The following is a 25,989-nucleotide window of genomic DNA, read 5'->3' on the forward strand; positions in this document are numbered from 1 at the left end:
TTATCCAAGGATTATTTATTTGGGGTTATTTGTACAGAAGTGCCATTAATGTGTTGAGCAGTTTGTTCTTGGACAGCAGGGACATGACAGTCAGCTGTAACTTGAGGGTAAACATAGCATTTATTATGTCTGTCTTGAATGTTTTGCTATTTTAATGGTAGCAATTGTTCTTAGTTATTGTGTTCACAACATTACTTCTGGGCATGTTGACTGGACAAGCTGTCAAATTAAGATGTATTTAATATGCCTACTGGATTTTGATATTGTACTAAAGTAGAAAGCCTGGTAAATATTTTAGTGAAAAGTGCAGATCATAATCTCAGTTGTGGTTTAATGGCAGAGTTGCAAACAATAACATAGAAGGTCAGGCCTTTTTTTCAGGTATTTTCCAAATATGAAGTGTTAGGATTAAGGCTTGGTAGTGTATTTGGAAGTGAAAAGATTTTTTCCCCCACATTATCCATATTTTTTTATATAAATCAAATTCAAAAAAACCCAACCACCCACCCTCACTTTGAAATAATACCTTTGAAAAATTACTCTACTATTGACTGCAATGAAAAGGCATTATAGTAGAAAAATGGTGCACTGGTTTACTTTGGTATGATACCCCTGGTAAGGATTTATCATTGTCTCCAAACAAAGATATTTCTATACTTTATATATATTAATATATAAAAGTATATATAAAAAATGCAGAGTGCAAACGGCATAATTGTTAATCGGCATCAACTTTGCCTAAGATGCACACCCCCCCCCCCCCCCCTTAGTATGATGTTATCACACATTGACACCATATCTCATAAGCATGCTTCTAGCAGGAAATCCAAGAAGAAATTGTAGTTTGTCATAGGGGAAATAGCTTGCTTTCATTTTGGTGCTTAGTAACTCCTTTTTGTGAGGACAGGAGAAATAGACAGAGATACATGACTTGCAACACCATTTCATTTGCTCGTCTTAGTCTTTCTTACTTTTAATCTCCTTGTAACAGATCCATTCCTTTTCTGATCAGAGAAGTTTTACATGTGGAAATCTCCAAGTATTTATCGTGTGTGAGTTGATCTAAAGTTTCATATTCCAGTGCTTATAACTGATTTTTGGTGGTCTTTGCTTGACTGCAGACAAATGTGAAAGCACTGATGGATAATGCCACCTTCCCAGGAGCTTTTATCACAATGCACTTGCTCTCCAGTTTTTCTTAGTGACAATTCTAAACTTTGTCAAAGCACAAAACCCTCTCATTTGTGGACACTTGCAGTAGTTCTATATGAAACATTACGCTTCAGCAAACCTTCATGTGTGGGAGGAATATATTTAGCATTCAGTATTTCAAATCTGTTTTTTCTCTGTTATCATCTTATGCCATTTGCATCTCGCAGTGTTAGAGAAAGGATCCACTGCTCCTGTTTATCTTACAGGACTTAAAGTGGTATAGACTGTCTAAGTCTTCTCTTGGGGAACACTTGCTTCCCCAGTAGTCTCACTGACGAATCTGTTATTGGGATCATTCTTATGAGCAGCTGACTGGTAGCATGATAATGTTTGCCTAGTCTAGTTCTGAAGCAAGGAGGGAAGTTAACTTTTACCAGAGATGGAGAAGTTAATAGGTAAGATTGTAATAATCTTGCCGAAAGTTCAGACATCTAATCTGAATTAGTTGCCTAGGCTCCTGATGCAGTAAAAAGAGAAAAAGATGCATTGACCGAGGGCAGTTCGTTCACTTCTCAGACAGGAAGTTAGGCCCTTTCCAGAGAGCAATTCATCCTAACTTTCTTTTATCCTTAACTTCACTGGGATTCAGAACAACTATTTAAAATTAGACATTATATTTTCATATGGCTGATGTCAAATGAGGGGAATCTTACTCTTGTTCACAGATAAAATAATTTTAAAATACAAGTTATTTTTTATTAAAAACAATTATAAATATCCATGTATTTCTTACACAGTGGCACAAACTCGTCTTTGGACTGGTTACAGAGAGACTAAGAAATTTATTCTAAGAAACTTGGCTGTTGCAAGCACAGATTTGTTTTAAGTGGTCCACAGTTAATTTCATAAAATCCTAAACCTCTTTGAGGTAGAAGATAAGTTATACATTTAAAAGATGTGTATGCACAGGGGAAGCAGTTGCTTACGTAAGCACAAGGGCACTTGTATATATTTTGGGCATACAGGCTACAAAGATCAGGTGGAAGAAAATAACAAAAAAATAAGAGCAATAGTAAAATTACTTGGAGTCATCTTTTAAGTTGTTTTACTGACAATTATTAATGACACATGTGCATGAGAAGTTGTTTATATAATTTAGAAAAACAGGATGTCACCAAGCATCAATGTCAAGTCAGAGCTCGCAGTCTCTGTTATATAGTAAACTCGATTTTTGGAATAGCAGAGATTTTTGAAAATTTACAGTACGTAACAGCTGCTCGAAGCCAGTCTTTTTCAGGTGTACCATGTTGATATGAAGTCATACTGTTGCCCTCTACTGGCATCTGCTGAAAGCTCTTAAGGCCTTACTCGTCAAGTACCGTGGTCTCCATGGTTAATTTCTGAAGGACACTGTTAATCCATTTCAGACAAACTCAAAACCATCCTTTGAAAGCAAAAGTATTTCTCTTTAAAGAGACTCGGGGATGGAGGGAGAGAGGGAGGAGGGGTACAACTCCTACCTGTCAGCGCTCATCTGCTTACAAACTGCTGAAAGCTTTAACTTCTACATTCAAAAGCCCTAAAACATAAAAATGTCAGCTGAATTAATTAAATATTTGAGTACTGACAACTGTTGGAGTGTTTGAATTTCGGAGGCATGGATTAAAGACATTGAGGGTCATGAGAAAGAGTATCATATTTCAAACTGCTCAATGAAAGCACAGCTATAACACAGTGATTGTTGTCATCATCCTAAAAAAAAAAAGCTAAATTCACACAATTGTGCTTTCTGAGAGATGGCAGAAAACAAGAGAGAAAAATATTTGTATTTTACAAGTACTTTGCTACATAGTTTTTTGCTGCTGTCATTAACAGTTATCTAAACAGTAATAAAAGACAAAAGAACAGAATAGTCTATCTACTAAATAGGGTGGGGTTTTTTATCCCCTTATTTAAATAATCATCTAATCTTAGCTGCCCTCAAATCTCTACACAACCTGTGACCATATGGAGATTTTATGTACAACAGTGACTATCAGTTGATCAGCTGTACTATATTCACAATTGGTCTGAAGAGCTGTTTCTGTAAACTGTCTCCGTTACGTACTTTTCGTGATCCTTTGACATCTTGTTCCCAAGAAAGGAAACATCCAGTATCTTCCCTCAAAGCAATCGTGGAGGATCACCTCATGCGGAGAAAAGATGAGAAGAGGAATGAGGCTTACTTTCCCCAAATCAAGATGAATATCCCTGTTATTAGGGACCGTGGAGCTTTAAATGCTTATCTGTGTTACTGCGACTCTCTTACACTCTGATCTTTGGCATATCAGTGAAATATGTCTGATTTTTTTTTTTTTAACTGTAAAATGTAGTTAATATTACGTACCAATTTTCCAGGATTGGGTATCAGTGTTAATAAGTGTTTGACCTTTGGACTATGTTAAATGTCTCTATACATGCAAAGATTCTTTCATGAGCGGAAAGCTGTGCATTGACTTAGAACAGGCTTTGCTTAACTTGTGTTTTCAAATAAAGGTTTGCTACACCTTCAGCATTATGACTGTGTAGAAACAATTCCATTTTGTTAATAGAAAAATAGTTACTGTATCTTAATTTGTTGAATTGTGTTTTTGTAATAGAAATAACCTGATATTTGCTCTTAAAGCGTTGTGTACAGAAAGAGGAGGCAATCAACTGAGATTCCAGTGTATTGCCTAAAGAGTGAAAAATTAAAATGCCCTTGGGGAATTATAAAGCTTTTCACTGCTTCCAAATTATGGAGCTAGCTTAGAAACTCTTCACTCTCTGATTCTGATAGCTCAGTATCCACATTACACTAATGTGAGTATGGGGAAAATCGTTTCTAAATGACACCAGTTTAATGGTGCATTAAGCTAAATACCTTTAAGATACGGCATTGCTGCAAGGGAGATGCTAAGATCCTTTTGCTTCCGTTTCAATCATAAATTGCAACACAAAAGTTGCAGAAACTTTTGATTAACTAGCTTCTAACAGTTAGTTCAGATACAGCATTAAAAAAAGAGTAGGTTTTATATTTCATTGGGATTCTGACACCCAGAGGACTCTAAAAATGACCAGATGTGAAATAGAAGAAATATTTGGGAGCAGTTAATGCCTAACCATAAAAGTGACCATGCGTAAGTCACTGTAGAACGTGGTTTGGGCAAGGGCAGTGCGTGTCATCGTCTTGTTTTTCCCCCCCCAAGGCTCTCTATGTGATGCATTGCTAGAACAAAACCAAGCAGCAAAGAGTAATATTATTGATCTAGCCCTGCATCCTGCTCAGGTGGACCTTTATTTGTAGTTTTCCTAATGCTTAGATCTCTTCTTGTTTGAACTGTGTGAAGAAAAGGCCAGAAAAAAAAGTACTTCTATTTGACAAATAACTGTGCTGCAAGGCCTTCATATACTGAGGCCATATTTATGGATTCTGATACTTTTCTTGTTTCCAGGTGAGCGTCCTTACCAGTGTCCTTACTGTGACAAAGCTTTCAGCAAGAATGATGGATTGAAGATGCATATTCGCACCCACACAAGGGTAAGTCCCACACGAGGGTAAGTGTAGCTTAGTTTTTATGGTTACTTGAGGGTTGTCTATGAATCATATGTAGTGAAAAGTAAATAATTACTGTTTGTGTAGAGATTAGGCTATACCAACCAAGATATTTTATACTTATCAAAATAAGAGGCAAAGATTTAAGTCATTAACTGTTAAATTCTAATTATGGCTCCCTTACTGACCTCTTATTGTTTCTGTGCTCAATTTCTTATATGTTGAAATAATAGCAGTACTAACTTCTTCTTTTAACCTGTGGTTATTTATAGGTCTAAATTAATGTTTGTGACTGTTTACTGAGTAAACAATGCTGTAAAGGCTCCGTTATTCTTGAACACTCTTCAATATCCAGTGCTTTGATTCTTACTGTCTCCTTAAAATCCAGTCACTGTGAGCTTTTGTAGAGACTGTACTTTACTAACTGATGGCAAATATTAAGCTGCAAAATGACTTCAACTGAAGGCAAAATAAAAGGCAAATTGCAGATGTCTTCAAGATTATTTTTGAACCCTGAGTCTCAGTTAGCACAAAGGTTCCCTGTTTTAGGGAAAAGTCTTGTCATGTATGTATATTTGCTAGAGGACAAAGGCGAGATCTTGGCCCCACTCAGCCAGCAAAGAGACGGAGAGCTGTCTTCAAACAGCCAGATGTGAATTCCCTTAGTAAAGGGAGATCTCCAGGTGAAGTTAAGCGGGTCTAGCATTCCACATAGTACCTGCCTCTGGCCTCCCCATCCACCATAAGAAAACAAACAAAAAGTTAGAAGTAAACTGTAGCTTTTACTAGCAATCCCTTGGGAGCTGTTACTGCTTACAGAAGTCAAGGCAGCCTTGAGGCCAAACCGAGAAAGTTCTTTACCTATTAGGAAGTAGGGAGGGTGATAGTTAAGTTAGTCTCCATATGAAAATCTGCGCAGAGAATAGCTTTCTAAATAAGTAAAGATAAGATCAAATCTGTTTGTTTAATTTTCTACTGTTCTACCTAGGTCTTGAGGGTATTAACTGGAGGTCGTAGATAAAGTTTTAGCTTGTGTGCCTCAAACTTCAGTTTAGAAGTTATCAGTAGTTTGTGCAATGGTTCCTGGTGGCTCACTGGGAGCAGGCTAGTCCAATGTTGTTAGTTCTTTCTCCTTCTTTCCAGCTGTTAAATCACTTTAAGAAGTGCTATAAAATCTTTTCTGTTGTTACTGTCCCATATTACTGTTTTTGCACCAGGAGAAATTTCATTACCATATATGTTCTACATGGCTGTGAGTGGGAGGAGTGGTAAACAAGACCCGCTCTGAAATAGTGCCAATTTTAATTTTTTCCTGATTTGTCATACAGTTTGAGTAAAAACAACAAACCCCCTGGCCTCTGTAAAAAAACCAAAACCAACAACCAAAAATAGAGGCGGGGGGGGGGGGGGGGGGGGCAAGAACAGGCCTTTAGAGCCTGTAATGATGTATCTCTGTTGACTATAGTGATTTACACCAAGTGATGATTTCTTCCAAAATGCATGCTCGTGAGTGAGGTTCGAGAACTCTACAAACATTATCTTCATTGCTTAAAAGCTGTAAATTAACTGATAGCAGTTATTTACAGCAGGATTGCATATCCTACAGTCTTAGAAAATGCAGTATTTCAGTAGAGGAAAGCTGTGCATTATTTCTTGATAATTGTATATTTTTTTGATAGCTGTATACATCAGTCCTGATTACCCGCACAGTGCAGATAATAAAGCACTCGGATATATTATGTTAACAATTAAGAAAAAAAAGTCGTTTTGAAGTAGAGATTTTTAATTGCACTGAATGGAAAACTTATAGTTGCTCTTTAGCTGAGCATACTTTCTTGGGATGTTTCTTGCTCTTAGCTGTGCTCTGAAACATAATTACGCACCTTAGTAGAGAATTTGCTATTTTATTGTTGTTTGGCTGCTTGCTACTACCTCTTCTGTGTAACTTGTTGCTTACATATATTCCCATGCATCATCATATTGTGCCTCTGTTATATGTAAGGAAAAAAAAAAAAAATCTTTGAAATTTGCAGGCTGGCTCCAAAATGGTTCTATAAAATTGGACTGAAAGACAAACTGAGGACTTTACATTAATGTTGAAACAGGAGAAAAAAGAAAATAATTTAAACACTGCTTATGAATGACAGAAGAACAATTCAACCAATGTTTGTTATTTAGCTAATAGGAAAGGGAAGAGTTGGGAAAATAGATTTTGCAGAGTGGAAATTTCTTTTTAATATATGTAGATGTCGTAATTAGACTTTGCATTGCACTAAGAACGTAACTGCACTAAGAACATAATAAAATTTGATTTAAAATGTCTCAGAAAACGTTCTGCTGTATCATGTAATCAAAATATCATCCTTACAGAAAGAAAGAACTCAGTTCACACCAAATGTGATACGAGTGTTTCCATATACTTGAGATGTCATGATCATCTAGATCTGAACAGGTCATGTTTCAGTTTTTCTTTTTTTGTGTGTGAGTGCTAAGCAGACTACTGGAAATCTTTACAGTTGTACTAGAGGATTAAAATATGCAGGCACATGATTTTTTTAGAGCTTGGTTTGGGGTTTTGATTCTTTTTGCTGTCATGCTGTTTATATGCTACTCCTATTCTAAAGCTTCACAGTGAAGCTCATTTGTATATGAATGGCATTATATATTCATTTATCCCCAAGTAAATATTTTTTACTTTGAGGTAATAAGAATCAATATCGGTAATGTTAACATTACTAGCTCATTTTGAAAACTGGTCTGTTACTATAACCTTGCTTCTCCCAAGATTCCCTCTTCCTCACACTTTGACACCTTTATTCAATATCTAAATAGAACTGGATAGCTCCAAATTTTAAAGTCTTGGGAGGAAAAAAAAGTTGACTAGTAGTATCAATAAAAGCAATAGAACAGAAAGCAAAGCTTATTATGAACTTTCACAGATTTTAAAGTCAGAAGGAGTGGTTATGCTGAGTCTGGTCTTCTGCAGAACATTATCCATGCAGTACTGTAGGATAATAAGCTGTAGTTTAATTGTTCAGATAAGTAAATATTAGTACAGGTATAGGGGAATAAATATGTATTTTAGGTGGTGTGATTCAGACATAAGTGAAAGAGAACAGAGCAGTGAAGGGAGTTTGGGTATTTGGAAGGAATAAGGAGGAAGAGGGAGAGAGGAAAATACTGAGAAGGAAATTGGAGAGGCCATTATTTCCAAGAGCACTTGTGTGCTTGGCAAGAATATAAAGATTTAGTTAATGTTTGTAGTAGGTTGATGCTTGTCAGGAATGTCATGGTTGGCATTCAGGATCTCATTAAGAGACACTGAAAAACTTAAATAATTGATCCTTGTGTGTTTGGTGTTGTTTATGCATGATTTTTAACTTCAGTAGTGTGTTGAGAGGAAAAAGAAATCTAGAAAAATATTATCCAGGAAACAAACAAAAAAACCCCCTTTTAGTGGAGAAAACAGCTGCTTAGTATGCAGGTTATATAATAGTTCTGTAATATCAAGATCACCTGCCTTGAGGTTTCTCTGAACGCAGGGATGTTAACAAAGCTGAAATCTGTGCACTGAGATGCAGAACTCTTGACAGTTTCTGCAATGCACTTAAGACTAGGCATGTCTGTCGTTACTGCCTGAGGTGTTCTCTCTTTTCCTCTTTCCTACCATTTCATTCTCAAGCAGGTACATGCTACTTGCTGGAGAAAAAGGTGGGAATTCTCCGGTACTCTTGCTCATTTAGTCAGATTCTCTCTTTACTCTGTTTTGTAGAGGTGATTAAGAGTTATGGATATTAAGATGGTTTACTTTATGAGGTTGATAGCCTAACAGATGGGTATGTAGTACTGATAGTTGAATTTCCAGCTTTGGGCATTTCAGATCTTTAACCAAGAGCAATATAAGCTGAACTGAAAATTCTGAGCTAGTCACATGTAAGTCTTTTTTGAAGTGAATGTACGCAGTCACATTGTAGTACCTCTCTGGTGCTCAGGGTAGTTGTGGTCTAATTCTTCATTCTGGAAATCAGAGACTATGTGTATGTTAACAAGTAGTACAATGCACTACTAGGTATGTAAAATGAAACAGTTGGTGCTGAGGACCTGATGTTTATCTTGTATGTGTTTCAAGGATTTTACTGCAGATTATGTGTAGTCTGGTCCTATGAACTGAATGGACGATAGCACTCCCTGAAATGCATTAAACCTTCTGGTTTAATTTTTTCAAAAAGGAATCCAGGTCATGCAGCCCAAAACATTTTGGGAAGTGTGCACCAAAGCACAGTAATGGGACATTTGGGAAGTCACGGATCAAGCACACACTTAATCTGAATATAAACACTAAAGGAGCTATATTCCAACTGTACTATGTAAGAACTTTTCTAGTGAAGAAAGATTATACCTGTGCAGAAATAGCTTGAAGCTCCTCAGCATGATACTAATTAACTTGTTCTGTGGTTGTAGGCCATTTAAACAAAGACAAAACTAAAGATTAGGAAATAGAAAATGTAGCGTGTTTGCCAATGATTATTTTTGTCAGTTCTAAGAACGAGAAAAGCCAGGAAGTCACACTTGAAATTTCTCTCTTCAGGCATCCGATGTGTTGACTTTTCAAAAGATTGTAACGATGTTGGCTATTCCTTTTCTTACGCTTTCCTACACATACATTTTATTTTGAAATTTATTCTTGCATGTGAAGTAATTATTCAAAGAATAAATAACAAGATGTATAAATCCGGAAGGTATTTTTGTATCTGCTAAGCCTAGCAATGTGGAAATAAACATAATCATAGCACCCTTCCTCGAGGGCTATTCTTGTAAACATCTTGGAAAAAAGAGTCTGGTCTTTTGGCCAGAAAAATTGAGAAGTAGCTTAAAAGTAATAATATGACATTCAACAAGGAAAATGTCATTGTAGAGATTAAATCTAGATATATTTTACCAGTGGGATTAAATGCCAAACCTGATCCTGTGAATCAGGGAAGGCTGCTGGAAAAATCATTGTAGAAAGTTGATTAAGGTCTGGCAGCTGCTAAACTGAGTACAACCTGGGTGGCCACAGGTGTCAGCTCAAACTCTGGAGTAAACAGAGAAGGTAAGCCAAAACCCCTACTGACATTGTAAGGAGAAGAAAATACCAACCACCTAATATTAAAATGTCACCTAAGTACTGATTTGTTTCTATGAAAGTAGATGTGTTTGGTTTATGGTTTGGTTTTTTGGGGTTTTTTCCTTAAGAAGAAGAAATATAACAGCCGAAGAAAACATAAATGAGGAACTCATTGAAGTTCTTGATGAAATGAATTTACAGACCATATCAGCATTGAGGAAATACATACATACTTCCAACCTTCACAGTGCAGTAAACTTCAGCTCTTTCCTAAGGCTTTATTCAGTGCCTGACATAATATTACATAGTTTTGAGCTTAAACATGTAGAGAAATTATTGTATGTTACTGCAATATAATTGTTAATGTTTGGAAATATGATCATTGATAGGTGCCCACAGTTATTTTCATGTCAAATTGATGTTTTCATTACTTCTGAAAATGGTAGTTTTATTACAGTTTGTTTCAGTTAAATACATGGCAGTGATGGAAAACAGAAAGAGTAGAAGCCATTTGCAAATGTTTTTTCATCACTTGGTTTGAATATTTCATATTTATACTTTGAAGATATACATGTAATTTTTATAGCTTATTTAAAAATCTGATTTCTGATGGTTGGAAGGCTGCTGGCTGTAAATGCTCAACTTGTATGTTTCTGAGGTAATATTTAAAAATTAGAGAAATTACAATGTATTAGTAGGTACATGTCTTTGTTTCATGCATAAGTGCCTACTATTTAAAAATGCATTAATCTTTAAGTATGTTTAAAAAAGCAGCTAGTGTTCAGAGATTATACCGTAAGAAATAGAGCAAATTAAGTGATAAGCATATTTTTGTAACTCTGCAACTAACTTTACTTGTCCACGCTTGAAATGCTTGGCCAGTGTGTATATTTTTTCTTAGATATATATGTATATACGCACACACACACACATATATATATATATATAAAAAAGTTGCATGGAACTGGTCAATAGATTACAGTTGACTTTATGTAGCTTCTGGACACTTAAGCTATCAGTACTCACAATACCATTTAGGAAGCTTTGTCTCCTATTTTTTCTTGTTCATTTGAAGCTGGGCAGCTTAGATACTGTTAGCAGTGTAGCCTCAAAATTGCAAGGATTGGCATGATCTAGTGGCCTGAGTATCGGATACGTTTTGAAGTCAACTCTTGAACTCCTTAATCTCACAGTTAATTTGTTAGTGGTGGCTGAGAGTATTAGTCTGAAGCTTTTATGAATAGGTCTGCATGGGCTGTGGTCACGTAAGTGACTTCAGTGTAAAGATATCCTTAGAAGCTAAGGACTCAAGGCCTGACACAGTATGTGCAAGAGTTAGCCAACCTTGAGTTAATTTTGAGTTTTATTTATGAATTTCATGGGAATAGGTGTAAGTCATGACAAGTATGGAAGCTAGGTGGTCTCCTGTCGAGGTTTGCTCTTCAAGTCAGCATTTCAGCTTGCTGCTAGGACAGTACAAGAAGGAAACTGTCCTCATCCAGGTCCTGAGTTAAACAGTCTTTCCAAGGCACTCATTTGGAACTTTACACAACTCCCTCTATTCTTTTTTTAACCCAGAAGAATATTAAAATAAAATAATTAAAAAAAAAAATGCAAGAACAATATTGACCATTGTGACATAATTTCACTTGTTCTGTATTTCCCAGGAAATATTTGGGCTTAAGAAAGCTTTAAAAAAAGGTCATGTGTTCTAGAAACAGCATACCATGCTATTGCCAAAAAAAAAAAAAAAAAAAAAATTACATTGGGTACTAAATATAGTCTTCTATGCACATGACAGTGTGTAATGAAATAATATGAGGTGTTGATTGAATTTTGAATTTTTTTCAATATTAGATTTTCTCTGTATTTCCCTATTGGTGAGACATGAGTGAGTTCCCAAACATCTGTCTGAGGATGATGACTTTGCCAGTGCTGTGGTTTCCTTGCCTGTGGAATCTGTGTTTGTATACAGAATATAGAAGGTTTGAATCCCACTGCACCTATATTTTCACACTTTTTTTTTTACATAATGTTGACTGATGATCATCTTTTCCTCATAGAGTGAAGATGTATTTTTTTTTTATATTGAAACTGTTCTTTTTCCAAGAGCAGATCAACATGTATTGAATTTTCATCATGACTGATTAAACAAACTGTCCTTCATTGTATCTTAGGGACAGAAATTACTTCAGCGGTTTAAAAAAAACCAAAGGAACAAAAACTTTACAGATTGTAGGTAGCAAATAGGCAGAACTACTGTGGAAAATAGGAAGTTAATGGTATAGTAAAGTCCAACTAATTGCATATACTAGAGCTTTTGAAGAAATACACCTTTTTTCTTCTGGCAGGCATTTCAGTGAATATGCATGTTTCTATTTTCATTACAAATTTTATTGCAAGAATTTCAGAATTTTTTTTTTTCAAAACCCCCAAAACTGAATTAATTGAGAACTTTTCTAGCAAAAACGTTAGTCGCTTCTAATAAAAGTGACTTTTTTTGTTTAGATTTGCCAAAATCCTTTCACAATTATTTCAACAGGAAGGTTTCTGTGCCTGCTCTAGTTATTGGAAATATATATTTTTTTTTAAAGGATTTTACTTCTCAACTGAGGAAATGTGTACTTGTAAAGTGATTGTTTATTGCATTCTAATCATTATAAGATTCAAATCCCTGCTACTTCTGTAGAGTTGTAAATTCTCATCAGCCTTTGTCGTCCTGTGTTGACATTACTTTAGCAATTTAATGCAAGTCTGATAGTTTAAGTAGGCCTCTGTCTGTGGGTGAGCCACGTGCTATAACTTCCAAAAACCTTCCGATTACTAAGAGAGCATCTTGTTAGTTCTTGCACATTTTTCACACTTAAATACAAAACTGGACTCCATTAACTCACACCATCTGTGATCTGAAGTGACTTAGCCTCTCTTCTCAACGGGGGATGTGTTGCTAGTGGTGATGACCTAGCAGAAAGTATCACTGATGTTTTTTTCCTGACATAAATCAGCTTAGTCTTTTTTTTAGGGCTGAAATGTAACTAAACATCAGCTACATAAGCCACCCTTGTTTCAGTAGGCACTTTACTGTCTTTCTTACTGCACTATACCTCAATTCCTAGCCCTTCGATTAAGATGAAAGCTGGTCTTTTAAAAAGAATTGAGCAATACATTGCATGTCACCACTTCGTTGATAGTGAAACTACCCATCACTCTTCTTAAATGTAGAAAAAACCTGTGCATTGACACTGGAATTTGCTGAGGCTCAAAGGTCTATTACCACAGCTGCTAACAGGTTTTCTTGTAAAGAACGACTCGCTTGGCCTGGCCCTCAGCATGCTCTGACACTATCTGTGGGGAGTTTCTAGACCAAGCAGAAAGATCCATCTAATTCTCTAGGACTTCTGTTACTCATTCATCGCTGTTCTGCTTAACATTTGGTAGAAGTTTGCTGTTAGTGAGGCTGTAAGGTAGGTTGCGGGTTGCTTATGAGTATGCATCATGAACGCTGTATTAGGCTGCCTCTGGTTGGACTCTTTTTTCCAGGCCCCTGAGATCATACTTTTCAGGCTGTTGTAGCCCTGACCCTTCAGTTCACATTCATGTGGGGTTTTTGACAGGATGATAACCTGTTCTGGTCACCATCTTTTGAAACATACTGTGTACAATTGGCTGAAGAGCTCCTGCGTGTGGTTTGAGGGACACATCAACGTTAACAATTAGTAATAATTGAAGCAAAGTGTTACTGGTGTTAGGAAAAGGTTTAAAACACACAAAGCAGAGGGTTTATGTGAAATATGCAGGTGTCTTAAACTTAACCTCATTCCCCGAATGCCTAAGGTACCCTTTAGAGAATGCTTCCTGAAGTCTGTATTTGTCACTGTCCTCCTGGTTTGTAAGCAGATAACACCACTGTCTTTTCTGCATTTTCAAGTTGGCAAAGCTATAGGATTTCCAGGATTTTGTTTGAGAGGTCAGCTCTTGGTAGCTGCAAGCCTGACTAGTAGATTTCAATGTTCTCTGGCTGGTCATGTTTGTTCATTCTAGGCCATGTTTTTCTTGCTGATTTTTTTCAAAACAATTTTTTTACTAACCCTGTGTTCAGGTGATAATGCAAATACATGTAGCAGCAAATGATATTTATTAAGAGTAATACAAATATTTTCAAATTCTCCACATAAGGTTTGAAAGCAAATAGTGTTACTGTATCTACATCTCATGTGTAGGCATTATAAGACTTTCTCTTTAGGAGCAAAGGAAAGCTCTTTGTTTTAGAATAATGAAAGCAATTAAAAACAAGAAGAAAAAAATTAGGTGAACTAAAGGATGATCTACGTATTTTAAAATATTTTGCTATTGAAAGTATAAGCTGATATTTTTCTTTAGCTCTGTGTTTCCTCTTGTGAGAATAAATCTCACCCAAAAAAGTACCATACCCACTGTTTCCCAAGGAGTTTAAGTTGAGATCTTTTCAGGCTTATTCAGGTTTTACCAAGAATCTCTATGTATGTACTGGGCCTTACTGTTGATTTTTCCAAAATATGTCATGTTTGTCTCCAGATTTGTCTGTTATACAGATCTCAATTTTGTATGTCTCCAGAGAAGAAAAAAGATTTTTTTTTTATTTTTTTTTTTTTTTTTTGGTGTCCTGTATCATTGCCATTATTCATGTCTGGCAATTTTCACACTCATGTCACAAGTGTAAATGTTTACGTGTAATATAAGATTATGTTTGAATGTTTACAAGTAATATAAGATCTGATATGCTTTTCCTTGTTTCTCTGAACTTCTCTGAATGTTCAGTTTTCAGCATGTAGAAAATGCAGATCCAGCAAGTTGATAGTCATGTGAAACTTAACACGGTCAGTATTTCTTACCCAGAGATGCTAGTAATTCTAATGTGTGCTTAGATGTATGAACGTGATCTACAAGAAGGAACATGCAATATGTGAAATTCTGAAGTAAATCTGAAGTAAATTTGCTGAATTCAGTAGGATATTAAAAAAATGAGCATAAGAGAGATTAGGTCCTAGATAGCTCTGGGATTTTAAGTATACTCTGTATATCAGTTAAAACCTAAGTGTTAAAAACGGTTGTTGAGTAACATTTCTGTAGTCAACAAGTTCACTTTCTGAGTAGTATAAATCTGCAATCACTGCAGTAAATTAACCAAATGAGTAAGGAATAAGGTCTCCTGAGTGTGGGTTCAGCCCAGTTTTAACTTGCTCCTGCTACCTTGTAAAGAGTTACTAGAACTGTTCTTAAACTCTCATTTATTTGAATCTTGAGCTATGCTCTGTTTGGATATAATAGTGTTGAGATTATGTTTTTCTTACTGTTGCTGTTGAGCTCATGTAATAGTTCTAAATTCAGATTTAAAAAAGTTATTTGGAGATACTCCTACCAAAGTAATTCATGTTTTACCTGTCTGATCAATTTTACCAGGTTTACAGAAACAACCACATGCACTAGTGCTAAGCTAATGCACATAATGTATTTATATTTCTTAAGGGAGATAGTCAACTACAGCAGCAGTTAGCAGTTCAAATATTCTGCATTTAAGTATTTCCATCTGCCGTGGTTGCAGGATACTCTGTCCACATGTTCTATCAATCTGTTAAAGGTGGTGTCAAATGGCCTTGAGAATTTGTCATGTTCTGATGTCTTTCTAATGCAAAGCACAATTTGCATAGAATTCAAGGTAGTAATTTATGATTTGGCTATCCACAGAGAGATGAAGTGTGTATTGCAGACACTGTTTTATTTGTTATAGTTATTAAAATGTTGAATTCCTCTCAGTTTTAACGTAGTGAAGTGAAAATCATCAGAGACAGGAGCTTCTAAGTTAGCATACTGGTCTTACAGCGAAGCACCTTCCAGAATACCAAGTCCCATTTGGGCCCTCCTTGGCCTTTCTTTGTTTAGAGGCAGGAAGGTTATAAATCCCAATCTACATATTTCTATTTATACCTGGTATACTGCAGTGATTTAATATTACATTTTTAAGTATCAGCTACGTCCTGTCTGTCTCCCTGCTCCCTTCCTCATTTATATCATCAATAAAAGAAAACACATGTAATCCTTTGGCTTTGCTGCCACCATAGTCATGGCCTGGCAGATGCTTTTTGAACAGAGGGTAGATTTATAGTACTAGCAGTTGCTAACTCCTCTCAAGTCAGACTTACATGATCTTCCCAATGACCTCCTGTTTTGTTGACAGCAGGTTTTTCCCTTTGCTTGATCTTTTAAATTTGTCCAACTTTCTTCTAATCTCATCGTTGGTCCATATTGTCCTTTTGTGGTGGCATTAACTTTCTTTCAGACTTACAGCTGTGGTTTTTATCTATTTTTTTTCTGTTCACGTTTAGGGCAGTGGTGGTTATGCCAAGCCAACATCATCTTTTCCATGTTACAAATGTTGCCTTCTCCAAGTATTGTGCAATGGAAATTTGATATGAGGGGAAGAAGGGGGAGAGAGAAAAGGAAAAGCACAGAATGTTTTGTTTTGAACAAATCAGTCTCTGAGAATGATGTCTTCTTCGAAACTGACAAAAAAAGTTTTTCTCTGGAGAGAAACTTAGGGCCAAGTTTTGCTCTGGACAACACTACTGATTTTACTGAAACGGACACAGATGTGAATGAAGGGCAGCTTAGCTTAGGGAAGAGGGGGCTGGTGTGAATCAGAACTGGGTCTGCTGAGAATCAGAACTGGGTCTGCTGAAGCCACTGGAATATGCAGATGTAAGGAATCTAAAATTAGATCAAAAGACAGCTTTGGATGTGTTTCATGCACTACATATGTGAATTTGAATACAAATGCCAAGGGGATGGTTAGATATACCCTTTTTTTGCCATAGAGAATAATACAAATAGCCAAACATAACCTTGGGGAAGATATTACAGCCCAGGTTTGTGCCTTCAGCTTCCCAGAGTCTATAATGACTCTTTCTCCAAAATGGAGTCCTGAAGTCCATTTAACTCTGAAATGAATAAGATAATCATAATCAAGATTATCTGTTCAGATACCTGAAGAACAAGATGATAAAAGGGAGCAAGTACACCTGGTACAGTTTGCAATAATGAATGTTTTCATAGGTGTTTAAGATGTACACATCATATACTTTACTTTGCACTTTCTGTGGAACAACCTACACAGAGAAAGGCTGTTTTCAGAGAACTCACAGAAAATGTGGTTTATGTTAACCACAATGCAAAACCAATTAAGGGAGTGTTACAGAAACCTGCTTTTCATATGGCTTATTCGTACATTTCCTTAAAAATTACAGGCCTGCTCCATGAAGTCTTTAGTCAGTCTAGCAAAATTCCCTGTGACATGAAGTTTTTGGTCTAGATGATGATTTTTTTTAAGATCAGCTCAGGTCTTTTTTAGGTAATTTGTTATGTTTTACTCTATACTGAAGTATCATGGAAACTACAAAATTAAGATAATGATAAAAAAACACAAAGATGATGAACGTGTGTAAGGAGAATCTTGCACAGAAAAGCTCATTAGTGGCTTCCCTTTAGGCCAGTTTGATTATGTGCTGCTGGGCACCATGTACTCAGCCTGTGTCAGTAGAAAGACTTGTCTTGCATCATACTGAAATGTACTTTATTTATCTCATGCTTTACTCATATCTGAAATTGCTGGAGAAATGCTTTTCCCTATGTACACAGCTTATTGACCTGGTTTTGGTGAGCTAGAGGATTCCTGCCACTACCAGTTGAGACACTTCTGTCTATGACACTTCCTTTTCTAGGAAACCTCATGGGAGGGTACTCCAAAATTAAGAACCCGGTCTTGACCCCTGCTGAGATCTCTGGACCTGCAAAGAGCTGCCTTAAAGAGAGAGCTGGGGACGTACCCAGACCAACACTGATTTATAGGCCATTGTATTATGTGTACGGTTTATGCTGAGTACCTGGCAGGATTCAACAATATATGGAGACCTGATTGTTCCCTACATACTGAGAATAGGAATTCAATAACCAGAGAATTTCTTCACTTTGTAGCTTCAACACCTAAGCTGAGTTGTTCCTTCTCACTTATCCTTGGATCCCACATTATCTCCCAAAAGACCATTAAGATTACTGCCTATTATTTGTTAATTCATAGGCTTAGCGTTTTTATTGCCTATTGATTTTCGGTCTTTGTTTTCAATTTAATTTAGTAAAAAATGTTTACTTTGTTGCCTAAAATGCCCATCTTTAGAACTTAAGCAATACAGAATTAGGGACCACAGAAAAAAGTAGAATGAGAGTGAAAGAAGTATAATTGTTTGATTAAAAAATAAAGGTGCCTCTAGAGCATCAAAATTTTAATGAGGCAATGTGCAGTGTCATAATACTTTTACATTTAATTGATTTATTTAAATGTTGTTTTCCATACAGTTCTTTTGTAACTTTAGTGGCATAAAGGAGGAATTACACCTTATATAAGTTTCTATATTAAGGAGGAACTTCAAAGAAGAAAACCTTTATATAAGTGGTTTTCCATACATATCTGTAATTATTTATTTGAGGTCAGTGAGCTTGCAACTTTTATAATGTCATGTGTTACAGTAGCTGCTAACTAATAGTTCTAATAAAAATACAGATGGCTTCATTGCCATCTGCACTTCTTTTGAGATTCTGCAATGAATATGTGATTAACCTTCTGTCACCACTTTTCAAAATAAGTTTTTTCTCTACCACAAGCTTTCCTTGTACCCCCTCTTCCTCTCCTGACCTCTTCCCCTGCTTGGAAACCTGCTAACAAACCTGAGGTTTTTATAGACATCTTACTTGTCTTTATGCTTTAAGCTTTTGTGGAGGATAAAGGAAAGTACATTGGAATTTTATGTTTCTGTACCTTTCACATTACAAAAAACAGACTCTCAAAATGGCTGGGTTTGAAAGACTGGAACAGATAATTAATTCATAAGTGGGTGTTGAAGTGGAAACTGTCAGGCCACAGCTTTCCCAGCTTTCACTTAATCATTTGAAAGTCGTTTTCTGTTGTTTTCACTGACTGTAATCCCTTAGAGAGAATATAAAACTTGCACCATCCAGCATGGAATTCCACTCCTTTAATGACTTGGGCCCTGTGTTGACTCACTTTCACTCACTTTCACTCACTGTTGTCATTTCATACAGGAAAAGCCGTACCAATGTTCAGAGTGTAACAAGGCTTTCAGTCAAAAGCGAGGCCTAGATGAGCACATGAGAACCCACACCGGAGAGAAGCCGTTTCAGTGTGATGTGAGTTGATCTATCCCTTTGTCTTCTTGACTTCAGTGCGGCAGCAGGACTTAATTGCAGTGAGACTACGGCCTTGCATCTATTGGCTGTGGCATAAAGTTACACTTCGTATGGTCTTTGATTGCCTAACTAATGAAAGACCATTCAGGGAATTGTATGTACCCTCTTCAGTTGCCAAGAGCGTTGCACGCCCTTTTATTTTATGGTTTTGGATCCCTTAAGAGTTATTTTCACCATTATTAATGCAATTTGGATGTTGCAAGTTACAAATTCATGCTGGTTGGGTTTCGGTATAAATTGTATGACAGGTTAATATTTGGAGATTAGCTTATACAGGAAAAGGTATTTAATTCATTACATGGACTCTGAATGCTTCTGATGTTGAAGGATACAAATATGAATTCAGAATTTCCAGTTTCTGTTTAGTGAAATCTGGTCTGATATTTTCAACATCTGCTCATAAGTTTGGGGGTTTTTTTTATTGTTCAATGAAGACATCGCGGATGCTGTGTATGCTCGCAGCGCTGAAATGCAGCATATCATGTTACAGTTCATAGATCACTGTCAAGTACCTTTCATTCAGCATACCCCATCCTGCATACAACGTATCTCACAGCTTTTGGAAGGTAGGTGGGAAGGCTGAATGTGCAGAAACTGTTGGAAAAGAATGTCTTTCAGAATTATCAAATGCCAGAATTCAAGATGTTGGTCGAGGATTTAAAGAAGGGCATCAGAATAGGGTACAGAATTAGTATAGGTGCTTTGTTTTGTGATACTAGCTCTTAATGAACTAGTCACAAGGGAACCGCCAGCTTTCAGTTATATCCTAGATGGCTCAGTCTGAACAGCTGTAAATTTGTTCACAAATTTCTAAAATTAGGTGCAAAATTAGAATAACCACTTGGCATGAAAGTTGCAAGGGTCTGTTAATTGATCTGGCTTTTAATAAATAATCTGGTGACATTTCATTGACAATAAAATGTATTAATCTAATAAAAAATTTCAGCTACAATATTTTGCTGATGTCTACAAGTCAGGAGATTTGCTGTATTCTTTTGGGATAATCTCAGCCTGGCTTCAGATAGTACCTTGAGGATTTCTGTAATTCCAAATCATTGTCAATAACTTTTTCAGCTTTCAGATTGCTATACTGTTTATCAGCTGTTGGCTAGCTTGCAGTGTAAATGCAGTTTTTCCCACACTGAGGATCCAAGATTCACTGGTCTTGGATTCACAGTGTGCTTTTTCAGACCAATTTGGGGTGGTGGTTATATTTTATTCTTTTTTTTCTTTCTTTAATTGAAAATAGGAGCTGTATGAAAACATACTTTCCTGCTTCAACTATTCCCTCAGTTTTCCTCATTAATTGGATAGAACTGTATTTTCCCAAATCATAGTATTTCTAGAAACAGCTGTAATCTGTGTCTAGTCCTTCTCTGCGAATTTTTATTTACCTTCATTTACTGGAGATTTTTTTAATACTTTAAATTACTGCCATATTTCACCAAAATTATTCTTTAGCACTAGTCTTTTGCCAGCTGCACATTGCAGACATTGTTGACTTTTCAGGGTTTGGACATAAACAGCAGTTGCCTCTACTATTCATTCACACACTCTTCAGTTGCCCAGGTGCCTCCCGTGGTCTGCTGTTTAATGCACACTTGGAGAGTGCTGAAAGTTTTGTTTCCAATAGTTACTCCTTATTTCATCTGGACTCCACTTCTGCGGATGCTGGGGACATAGTAAATGTCACCCAGAGCAGACCATTCCTCCAGAGCTGTCTCGCACATTGCGTGTTACCAGATGTTTCAGCAGAAGTTACAGGAAAACCAGTAGTGGACAGTTACAGAAAAATGTACCTATGGGAGACATTTATTGTTGGCTCCCCAATACTAAAGATTGCTTTCTACTCTCAAATATTGTCACTTAAAATTTTTTATCCTGCTAAAGATAGCTGTAGATGTTCCCATTATTTTTCTGATAGTGACTTGAGTGGTAATTTATGGCAACAACTTCCACGAATTCTTAACTGTGGAAAGAGATTTTGGGGAGGGGTGAGTGTGTCAGGTTACTGTAATGGAATTTCAATAACTGTCTTTTAGTTCTTTCATTAACAGAAAGGGTTAATGGCTATTCCATTCATTGCTTTCTGTACATGTGCCATGTTCCTTCTTAGTCAACTTCTCTGAAGTTGTTTCTCTTTCCAGTGCTTTGCATGATGACTTCCCATGTTCATAATCATTTTTGTTACTATTTTCTGGATTTTTTTTCCCCATTTCCATCGCATGTTTTAAGAGGTGAAGGCATACTATTGGCATACCCTTACTCATTAAAGTAATTGGAATAGTCCGTAAGTCCAATGCCCAGATCTACTAAGAATCCTTCAAGGTGAAAAACAGGCTGTTTTTTCAATGATTAACATATTCATAAATGTAATCCTACATGAAGCCACACTGAAAGACAAAAGTCCTAAGAGGGTTGAGGGGTTTGGTCTTGTTTCTTACCTGCATTAGAAGCAGTCATAGAAACTATTCAGCTCTTTCTTCTAAATAACATACTAACATTTGCTGTCAGAATTTTCTTTGTTTCTTAGTACCATTAGCATTTACAAACAGGAATTGCCTTCAGTGCCAAAGAACTGAGGAAAGAAAACTTTTGGCTATTGAAAAAAAGTTTATTTTACAGGCTCAAGAATAGGCTTCACTTGACAATGCACCTCTCCCCACCTGATATAAACTATTACATGCCAATTTTTTTAGACTGCATTTTTGCTTTAAATAGAATTTTCTTCCCGAATCAGAAATAAAAGCCATGTCTTCTCTTCCGCTCTCACTCTCCTCTCTCTCAGGCATATGGAACAGACATTACAGCACAGGATAGTGCTACATGTAAAAGTAATCCTTGTACCCTGTTTGATGAAAGTGCTACAGTTTGTTTATGTGGCTATTTCTGTGTCTTATCAGTCAACAAAAGCATTTTCAGAACTTAACGACTCAAAGCTCTCACCTCCCACTGATAGTAGTGGAAATTTAATATTACCATTTTAAGGTGAAAATTCTAATATAGAACACATAGGAAAGTGAAAATAACTGAAATACGGAAATGCAAAATGTATTCTTTCCTAGTATATTAGATTTCTGTCCTCTGAAGACCAGCCTGTTTTTTACTGGAAGGCCAATTGAACTTCAGTTGCCTCAGAGACAACAGATTATTCTTTGGGGGCAGAAAGGTCAGGTACCGCCTGTCCTGGTTTCTTTCCAGTACAGTATTTCCCTCCACTCTGCCTTTAGTTGACCCTACACTTACTTTCAAATGTCAGTCTTTTCCATCCTCCCTACTCGATCAAAACTTTGATCATTTTGAAGAGATTGATTAGAGTTCAAGTGCGCATTAGTAAACATGGTTGTAAATCTATAAAATGTCGGTCTTGCTTATAAAATTGAAATACGAAACAAACTCTTAAAAAAAAAACCCCAAACTTTTATGCATAAGCACAGCACAAGATGTATTGTATCTTTAATGATCCTGTGCATTCCATCTTCTTTTTGAAGAAGGTAGGTAGTAGAATATGCTAGAGCCTTGAAGGAACACCAGGACACGTACTAGTTACATGAGCATTATAAATGAAAAAATGTACTTTAAGACTGTGTTATAAGCTGTTTACTTTAAAAATGAAGAGGCGTAAGATACACAGAACACGTACGTATCTTGTATGTGTGTATATCCTTGATTGGCTTCCAAGAAAGATGTTGTGTTTACAAGTATATGATACTTTTAACATTTTGAGAGACTTGTGAGCAAGCATGATGGTTATGATTAGATAAATGTTATGAGTTCACTTTGAGTGTTCTGTGGAAGAGGAATAGAAAATGGTATTTGGCAAAAGCAGTATTAAGACCTGAGCAGTGGATGCTGTAAGCGACGTTCAGTGTCGCATAACAAAAGGGTGACTGTTGCTTGAGTCTGAAAGAGGTAATTATACATTGAGGGGAAAAAAGTTGGAGAGTTACGGTTGCTGAATAAAAGTCCTCGGTATTACGTCATGTAATAAATTCAAAACTGTTCCATAGCAACAGCACATACAGTGTTCTTGTCTGGGGAAAAATTATTTTGGGTACAAAACTTGCCTCTGGCAATTGCCCTTTTTATGGTCATTGTATGGTTTTGCCTTAACTGGCATAAAATACATATACCGCAGGTCAAGATTATCTACTTGGATAGTCAGCTCTATTTGTCTGTCTTGGTTTCCAAAGGAAGCAGTAATCATTCAGCATTTTCATTACTAGTTTGATACCAATATGAATTTAAAACTTCATTTTCCTAAAGAGGGATCGTGCTGGGTTCCCTGAGTTGCCTCTGCATAGAAGACATTTTTGTCTGGAATGAACCTGGAATTCTAAGATTGCAAGCCTATGGATGTTCATTCTTATTTAATTATATGACTCTTGCCTATTTCGTTTGTCAAATCAGGAGCGTGCTTTATAATTTTTTTTTTTTTTTCTGGGAAATTCATGCATACACTATGTACCTGGATGGAAGGTGAATGTGACAATATAACTGCACGATTTCAATTGACTTGATGTCTTGCCTATAGATTCTTAACTTTTCATTCTAACTTCCCTTGGCTAAACTTGTTCTTAACCTTTCATTTTGACTTCAGTACAGGAATTTTTATAAGAAGTGATGGTTTTAGCATGGTAGAGTCCCTCATCCTTCTAGCCATTTATTCAAATGGCAAAATGAACTGGACTGCTTGGAGTACAGTGGAGGAAGGGAAGCAGCACACCAGATAATACGGCAAAGGAATTGCATTTTCATTTGCAAGATGTCTTCTGTTTTCTTGGCCAGGCAGAGGAAGACTGGAACGATGAGGTTTCCTCTATAATAATTATTAACCTTTCTTGCAGTCTTCAGAGCCTCTTTTGTCTCACTCCTCTTTCCTTGTAACTGAGCAATTTTAAATGATTTTTTAGGAACCCACAGATGTCGTTCTGGAGGTCAGAAAGGAGATACTTCATTTGAGGTCAAATTGATGGAGGCTTGTGATGTTTTGTCATAATTTTTGCTGCATCCCAGATAGAATAATATGTTTAAAGAAAAAAAAAAAAACCAAAACAAGACAAAAACCACAGTGTAACTGGGACACCTCAGTGTGTTGATATTTTGAAGACTGGGTCTTTTTTCCCCCCCTTTTTTTTCCTCTTTTTCTTTTTTCTTTTTTATTTTTTTCCCCTGTGCCTTTGGTACCACTGTTAATGTACAACACTGAAAGATACCAGACAGAGTAATAATCTTTAAGGTGCTCTCTGAAGGAGTTATTGTTCTAAAGACCAGCTCATTTATTAAGTATTGCAGGTATGTGTGGCTGTGGCCTAAGTGATGTAACATGAGGAGTTTATATGTGCTTGAAGTTTTAAGACTTCTTTTGTCTTTGTCTTGTCTTCACTGCCTTAGGTTTGTGATCTGTCCTTCAGCCTGAAGAAAATGCTGATCCGACACAAGCTGACTCACAACCCCAATCGACCGATGGCAGAATGCCAGCTTTGCCACAAGAAGTTTACAAGAAATGACTACCTCAAAGTGCACATGGAAAATGTCCATGGTGAAACTGACAGCTAATTACAGCGTGTGTGAGAAGAATGGATCTCACGTTCCAAAGTGCTCCATTTGTACGTGTACAAACTCCAGACTTCTCACCTGACTAGTAAGCATAGTCAGGAGAAACAACTGTAATGTGTTCACATGTTATTTTTCCCCACTTTTTTTTTTAATATACTAGTAGGATGAAAACCAAAGAAAGACATTCACCTGAAGTAAAACATAGCTTGGAAATAAGAAGTTGAAGATAAAAGAACTTTGGGAAAATTTTATCCTCATTAAAAAAAAAAGAAAAGAAAAGCAAAAAAAAAGCTTTCAGCAAACTTCACCTTCTCAATTGCAGCCTTAGAAACTTAGATATTGGTGGCGTTACCTGGAAATCCTGGACATTCGGAACTGAACCCTTGGCTGTCTGCAGCTCTGTTTCTGTATCTAAGCTTTAAGACGCCATTAAAATTCTTTAATTTGAAAGCACACAGAATTTGTCATTCTGATTGACTGCTGATTGCATCCAGGCATATTTTATTCAGATATTCATTCTGCATTTTGTTGTAACATGATTTTCTCTCATTTTATTTACAGCTTTCTCATTACTAGATGAGACTCATTAACTTGAATTGGTTCTTGAGATGCCAAAATGTATGGGTACAGACACTGTGGAAATCTGTCATGTTAAGTATTTCTGTAAGAGCATTGAGGAGGATGTATTTCTTCCGGTTACATGAAACAAGACTGAAGTGAAAACTTTGAGCAATTCAGTTTAAGTACTATATTCATACTCATCATTGTGACTGGCAAGGCAAGTGGAAAGACATCTTAACAGAGTAGCTTGAGCAGCTACAGTTGCCTAGTTAACATGTATTTGATTTCTTGGTGAACAGCTCGTTCCCAGAGTGTTTCTTACAGCCTAATCAGAGGCCCTGAATTTCTTCATCAGACTTAACTACCTTTGTTTTCTTAATTCTGTTAATGAGCACTGGGAAAAATACTGCTTTACAACTAAGTAACAATCGAATTCTTCACGTTAGCTGATTGAGTTGTTTACTGCAGTAAAACTCTTGAGAAGAGTTCCCACAGGCCCTCTTGTACCACAGCTAGATAACCAAGAAATTTTTATCTACAAGGACAGTAAAACTGTAACTGCAGAGGGTGATTGCCTGTGAAATTCCTGAGTTATCAGCAGTTAATATTGAGGCTCTGTCATTTAGTAAACTGTTCATATTCCTTTTGGACCTGTCAGTGTTTTGTAAAATGAACTTGCATTGGGACATCTTGCTTCTAGTTTTCATGGGAAAAGACTTCAGCTTCTTTCTGAACTGCAGCG

The 25,989-nt window shown here is 36.5% G+C and overlaps 1 protein-coding gene across 2 annotated transcripts in view; it reads left to right on the plus strand.

The window, feature by feature from the left end:
- The window catches only part of PRDM5 (PR/SET domain 5), a 91,764-nt gene extending 66,589 nt beyond the window's left edge, over positions 1-25,175 (plus strand). The window contains exons 13-15 of one of the 2 annotated variants that reach the window (XM_050896175.1): positions 4,626-4,711; positions 18,963-19,067; positions 24,522-25,175. In XM_050896175.1, the coding sequence (XP_050752132.1) occupies positions 4,626-4,711; positions 18,963-19,067; positions 24,522-24,686 (356 nt within the window). In that variant the 3' untranslated portion in view covers positions 24,687-25,175. The remainder of the gene's footprint in view (positions 1-4,625; positions 4,712-18,962; positions 19,068-24,521) is intronic. The other variant, XM_050896176.1, reaches the window with a different exon arrangement.
- The last annotated feature ends 814 nt before the right edge of the window (positions 25,176-25,989 follow it).

The sequence above is a fragment of the Gymnogyps californianus genome, chromosome 4, assembly GCF_018139145.2.
Source record: "Gymnogyps californianus isolate 813 chromosome 4, ASM1813914v2, whole genome shotgun sequence".
NCBI classification, from domain to species: Eukaryota; Metazoa; Chordata; class Aves; order Accipitriformes; family Cathartidae; genus Gymnogyps; species Gymnogyps californianus.